This window comes from Sceloporus occidentalis, unplaced genomic scaffold (assembly GCF_023333645.1).
Source record: "Sceloporus occidentalis isolate IW3139 unplaced genomic scaffold, rSceOcc1.0.p SCAF_1, whole genome shotgun sequence".
Lineage (NCBI taxonomy): Eukaryota > Metazoa > Chordata > Lepidosauria > Squamata > Phrynosomatidae > Sceloporus > Sceloporus occidentalis.
The window spans coordinates 159,419,179-159,425,879 of record NW_028316981.1 but is presented as its reverse complement, the minus strand read 5'-3'; the positions used below and the strand labels follow the sequence as shown (position 1 = coordinate 159,425,879).

The following is a 6,701-nucleotide window of genomic DNA, read 5'->3' as shown; positions in this document are numbered from 1 at the left end:
ATAAGGCAGCCCTCTTATGGGCATTGAGGGAATAGACCCCTCCTTCAGAATGCTGTGAGGTTACATCATAGCACTGGCTATGCCAAAGGGGCCCAGTGGCTACGGCTTCTTGAGACAATGCTGGGCATATTGGATCTAATTCTCACAATTATATAGCTTTTCTGGACAGTCATGGTATGCCAAACTGAGCAGACCTGTGTGAAGCTGGGTACCTGTGCTAGTGACAGAGAGTAGTACAATAAGGCTCCCAAACCTCTTTCAGTGTGTCATTTCTTTATTGGCCCCCTTTCCCTAATATATCTAATCTTTATTTTCTTGATTACTCTTTCCCCAGCTCTGTCAAAAATGCACTGGACACCGGAGCATGCTCAGCCCCTGAATCAGTGGCCAGAGCAGCACCTTGATGTCTCCTCCACTACCTCCTCACCCGCCCACAAGTCTGACCTCTACCACAGCAACCGGCAGCGCTTCAACTATGCCTGGGCCAATGATGACATCTCTGCACTGACAGCTTCCAACCTATTGAAGAGGTATGCTGAGAAGTACTCTGGAGTACTGGACTCTCCTTATGACAGACCATCAGCAATCAACACCTATGGGGATGGTGTCTTTGGGCCCCTCAATGGTCAGAAGGGAGAGATGGAGCCCTGGCCAATGACACACAGTTCAGATGGGGTCTACCCTCTGACCCCAGTGCATGATGGATTGTCCAGCTCCAAGGGGATTGTACCTCCTGCTGTCACCCCAGGTAACAGTCTTGGTACTTCCCCAGTGGTCTCCAGTAATCTGTCTGACTCAGTTTATCCCAGTAACACTTGTGGAGGCCCCACAGCTTCCGGCAGCCTTGGACCTCCTCAGGAGTATCCTTCCAGCTACAGTGGAGCCTATTTGCCATCAGGTTACTGCACCCAGCCTGCCTCAGCGCTTCCTCCTCCACACCCATCTGCCTTGCACAGTTCAGGCCTCCTGCAGCCGAACCATCCCTCCACCACACTTGTCCCTGGTTACAGCTCCTCAGGACCTATGTACAACTATGCCTCTGGCAGCTACCCACCTCAGCCTGGCTATGGTACCATCCACCCTCCTCACCCATCAGCCTCTTACTTACCCTCAGGTATTGCAGCCCCCACCCCCATCCCCCCTTCTTCCCGACCCCCTGTGGTCCCTGGATATAGCTACCAGAGCCCCCTAACGGTGCCACCCCTCAGTGGTGAGTCTGGGAGCTCTCTGAAAAGAAAGGCCTTTGACATCACTGGCGATGAGGATGATAGTGAAGGTCGGTATCGCAAATACAGCTATGAACAACCAAAGTCCCCTTATCAGATGTCCGACAGTGGTGAATGTAGAGGGAATGGATTCAACCGCAGCTCGGAGGTGCCTTTCAAAAGCGGGAAAAGGCCAACAGGAGCAGGAGTGGCAGTGGCAACAGTGGCTTCAGAGGAGCCCATTGGGAAATACAATAGCCAACCCATGAAAGGCCTTGTCTCTCCAGCTTACAATGTTGGCGAAGCCCCACTGAGGCCAAGTGAGAGCTTTGAGAAGTTCACTCCTCCAGCTGCAAATGGGGAGCGGGAAGGAGAGACCTTTGCTCTCAGAATGCAGCCCAAACCACCAACATTCAGTAGTGACAGCAGCAGCCAGACAGTAGAAGAACAACTGAAAACGATGGACCCTTTCATTCTAGAACTGGTGAACAACAAGATAATTGACTGTGGCCCCCCAGTGCAGTGGACAGACATCGCTGGGCAAGTCTCTGTCAAAGCTGCCATAGAGGAAGAGCTGGTGTGGCCCATCCTGAGGCCAGGCGCCTACACTGGGGCAAGCCGACCCCCCAAAACCATCCTTCTGTTTGGCCCTTGTGGTGTAGGGAAGACCCTGTTGAGCAGGTGTATTTCAACCCAGCTGGGATCCACCCTGCTGAAGCTCAGTGGCACAGCCTTGGTCTCCAAGTGGAAGGCTGAAGCAGAGAAGATCCTCCAGACAACGTTCTTTGTGTCCAACTGTCGCCAGCCAGCTGTTGTTCTCCTCACTGATGTGGAATCCCTCCTGGAAGACTCCACCATCCTGAAGTCCCAGCTGCTTTCCTACATGGATAACCTTGCTACCTCAGGTGAGCAGAATGTGGTTATTATAGCAACCACCACCCGGCCTGGCAACCTGGATGAAGCCACCCAGAGAAGGTTTGCCAAGCGCTTCTACATCTCCCCACCAGACAACATTGCCAGGCGGCAGATCCTGCACCACGCCTTAGCCCAGCAAAACTACTGCCTCAGTGAGAGGGAAATGGCCTCCATTGTGCAACTGACTGAAAGCTACTCTGGCAGCGAGCTACTTCAGCTTTGTCAGCAGGCTGGGGCAAATAAGATGCATGGCTTGCCAGGCCAGCTTCAGCCTACCTCTTACAAAGATTTTGAAAGCATTTTCTGCAAGATCCACCCTGCCGTCTCCCAGAAAGAGCTGGATTTGTATGTGGAATGGGATAAAATGTATGGGTCACGGCATTAGTGAAAAGTAGCCCATTTCTTCTTTAAGACCATCTGGGGGCCTCTTAGAGTGGAAGCTGCTGGGTGCTTGGGAATCTCCCATTGAAAGCTTTGTTGCCCTCAGTGCTCCCATTTCTGAGGGGCTAAAGGCATGCCTATGAAAACAGGGGAAGGGTGAGGAGTTGTTCTAGTCTTATAGAAAAGTCAAACCCTCTTGGATGCAAGAACTTCCCTAGATTGATTTGCATACATTTTGTTTTGTTTTGTTTTCTAAAAATGTCTGAAAGTTTGACTGTGTGGTGGTTGTTGGGTCTCTATGTTAATGAAAAAGTAGTTGCTCAATGAACTCAGGATAATCTATTTATTATTAAGCTGTTTCCCCAGTCATCCCTTTTCCATACCAGCATCGTAAAGTGTTCAGACAGGTCTTGCCCCCTCTCCAGTTCCTTTTTCCATAACGCACTTCCTGGATATTTCTGTTTGGTCGCATGGATCATTCAGTGTATTATATCTTAATTCAGGCTTGTTTCCAGGGAGATACCCCTGATGTTCTTTAGAGCCATCAAGAGTATAATTGTTAAGGCTGATGGCATCAGTGGGTTTTTAAGGGAAGGGGTTTGAGGGTTTTTTTCTTAAACTGTAGATTGTTGAATAAACTAGCCTCCTTTTTATTTTTGTAAAGTATGTAGTAGTGCGTTTTTTTTTCTTTTTTAACTACTCAGGAAAATAATTTACCTCAAAACAAGAAGAATGTTTTTTTTTACTCAAGGAAAATTGTAAAAAATAATCCAAAGGGATTACAAATGTGCTTTTAAAGGCACATTTTATTCCCATTTTAAAGCAAAAGAGAGAGAGGAAAAAAGCAAGAATAAACTTGAAGTTGTTACAAAGATGAAAGTTGAATGTATTTCAGGGGCGTTTCACAATATATTATGCCATAATTTTATTCTTTTTTTATTTTTAAAGAAAGCATTTTTACCATAGCATTTTGGTGGAGTAATGTGTCTTCAAAGAATAAGAAGTATTAGTGCTGTAGTTTTAAAGCCATGGCTAGTACCACTTTTTGAAGGAATCTTTCAATGTCATTTCCAAATTCTAAGGTTACCAACTCATTTTCCGTTTGTTATAGTCTATAGTGGGACTTCTGAATGCTTTATCATAGTGAGACTTCTATAAGACAAGACAAATAGTAGCTGAAATTTCTGAAAGTATAATTAGAGGCAACAAAACCAAATACATATAGGACATGGGCCCAATTTTGTGATCTTGGGATAATGTCTGGAGCCATAGGATTTCACAGATCTCTCCGTCTGACCCATGGAAACCTCTACTGCTCCACTGTTGCTCTGCCATAGAGTGTTTAGACAGTGGTACTGTCAAATGATGGTGGTTGGTGGGTGGGATTAAATCCAGTGACTTGCCATTCCCTTGGCTTGGTCTCCATGAAAGGAGATGTATGCCATCTCTGGTGCTGGTCTACTTCCTCCCCCCACCACCATCCCATGCCCAGCTTCTGACCTGAATTGCAAGGATCCTGAAGTTTTGAATTTGATGGTTCCTCCCACCTGGGTTCTTCTACACTTACTGCCTATGATTTATCCTGCCCAGTTGCTCTCTTGTCCACATTTATCCTGGAAAATGCTCACTTGGATACATTTGGATTTACTCCTAGATTACCATGCATGAGAATGAACAATTCCCCCCCCCCCCCCCGTGCTGTCATTTCATGTTAAAAATATGCACTGTAGACCTTTCTTCAAACATATGATGATTTGTTTTTTTATTTGTATTTTAATTTGCTTTAACTTATGGCAATCCTATGATCTCTAAAAGCTCCAGCCATCAACAGCCCTGCTCAGGTCTCACCACTCAGAGCCAATGTGGTCTTCCTCTCTTCCTACTGCCTTCCTCTTTACTGAACAGTATTGTCTTTTCCAATCAATTATGTCATTTCATGATCTATCCAAAGTATGATCGCTTCACCTTAATAATTTTGGCTTCTTGTGAGAGTTTGGATTTAATTTGATGGTACCCCTATGTAAATGTGTCACATTCCCTACAGTGTTTCACTAGTGAAAATAGAGAGAGATGTTTTGTGTACACTGGTGCCTCGGGATACGAAATGATCGGGTTACGAAATTTCCGGGATACGAAAAAGTTGGATTGGCAAAAACTGTTTCGGGTTACGAAATATTTTTCGGGTTACGAAATTCATTTCGGCGCGAAATTCAAATGCTGCAAAGTGCAGCTATAGGCTTTCCAGTGCTAACGGATTATTTTTCGGGTTACGAAATTTTCGGGTTACGAAAGGAATGGCGGAACGAATTAATTTCGTAACCCGAGGCACCAGTGTACTGGGAAGAGTGTACTGTACCCCCAGCCAGGGATCATTCTTTCCAACCTAATCATCAATTTAAACTGCAAAAGTCCTGCATTTGCCTTTTGCGTAGGATCTTAATTTGCTTTGCAGGATATTACTATTCTGAACAGTTCAAAATATAGTTTAAGAATCCAAGTGTATTAGGTCAGGATGCTCAGAATCTGTTGGCTTAGCATTCATGCCCATGTGTTAACATGCATTTCCCTTTTTCTCTTTCCCTCCAAATATCCCAGATCTTGGAGATGTGATTTCTGAAACAGCGGCTGAAACTTGGGGGCTAAACAGACAGGCAAAAAGAGGTGCTTTCAGGCTGACTTGAAGGTGTGGCATTTAGATGACACATGCTCTGAAGCCAGCAGGAAAGTGCCCTCTAGGTGCCTTATGCAGAGAAAAGCCGTTTCAAAAAGAAGCAGCTGTTTTCCGCTTCTTCCTGGCTTGAAGCCATATCATGTGGCCATGACATGAGCACTCCAGCTGCCTTGGGAGCCAGCAGTGCTGTTGGTGTGGTTTCAATGTGGCTTCAGAAAAGGCAGCTTCAAGCCACTTTTTTCTGCCCAACTCTTTTGCCCCTTGGAGAGTGACAGCTCATTTGTGTAGACATACAGGAAAGCAGTTCAGAATGGGGATATGATTCACAGATTACCAAGAATTGTCCTGTTACATATAATATAACGAAGTAAATTACGTCTTCCATTCATAAATTACAGGCATACCTCAGTTAACAAAACTTCTGACAAAAAAAGCTCTTTTTAACAAAGTCTTCTTATATCTGCCCAGCTACCCCCTTTCTTCTGCCTAGTTAGAGTTTTTTTTAATCAGTGCTGGAATTGGGAGGATGGTAAGAGTGGTGGTGGAGAAACAGAGAAACCTAACCTTTCAGTGTTTGGTTGCAGCAGTGTGTCTGCAGTAAACAATACAATAAAACCTGAGCTGAGAAGGAATGAGTTTCTATTCTAATCTGTCCTACTGTAGTTGTGTGGGCCTGATAACAACAGGCAAAGAAAAATGCACCTGCCTCCAGAATCCCATACTGAGCCTTGGATGCATTTTGGAAGTGCTCAAGTTGTCTCTAGAGCATTCAACATTTTCTTTTGTTATGCAAGGCTTACCTGACCTACCGGTAGTTGTTTCATTTTACATGTGTATATTGTTAGTTTTCCGAATAGATTCTGGTCTATGAATGTAATAAAGATGAACTGAAATTGTTGGTTTTGAATATAAAGTTTGCTGAGACACGTGAAACTGTTTTTTTTTTTTTTTTGTGGGGTAGAAACCCATCACTATGGTACTAAATTTTATGTTAAAGAAGTAATAGGTTTGTTCATATATATGTATATGTATATGTATATGTGTGTGTGTGTATATATACATATATATATATATATATATTTCATTAACTGAGGCATATCTATACTTTACACTGATTTTGATAGGGCTTTTATTAAGATAAGGACTGACAACTCAAAGGTCCTAAAGAATGTGTAAACTTTCAAGCTCTCCAGATCTCTTCCACAGGTAAGATGATAACAGGTCATGGGAGCATGAAGGCTGGATTGAGTGAGGTCATGGGGTCTGCTCTCCCATTTCATCTTACCACTGTTAATGCAGGTACCATTCAACATTGACTTCCCTCCCCACTGTCTTTTGTTGCATCTTGCTTCATGAAATGAGCTGGAGATCTTTGCACCAGCTCATTATTGTAACATTTGAGTTGGCCTACTAAAGGTATTACAATAATAGGGATTCCCCCTCTCCTTCTTATTCCCAACATGGCTACCTTTGAACCTTTAAGTATCACTTTTGGGCTTTCTGACAATATTATTTCTCTTACAGGTTTG

General features: G+C 44.3%; 1 protein-coding gene across 1 annotated transcript; it reads left to right on the top strand.

Annotated features, from left to right (window-relative positions):
• The first annotated feature begins 345 nt into the window (after nucleotides 1-345).
• Nucleotides 346-2,586, top strand: FIGNL2 (fidgetin like 2). The gene has a single exon (XM_089508332.1). It carries the CDS (start codon nucleotides 346-348, stop codon nucleotides 2,503-2,505), a length of 2,160 nt encoding a protein of 719 aa, XP_089364458.1. The 3' UTR covers nucleotides 2,506-2,586.
• Nucleotides 2,587-6,701: the final 4,115 nt, after the last annotated feature.

What these genes read in the sequence shown, in the direction of transcription:
- FIGNL2 (XM_089508332.1), top strand. Translation starts at nt 346, where the DNA reads ATGCACTGGACACCGGAGCATGCTCAGCCCCTGAATCAGTGGCCAGAG.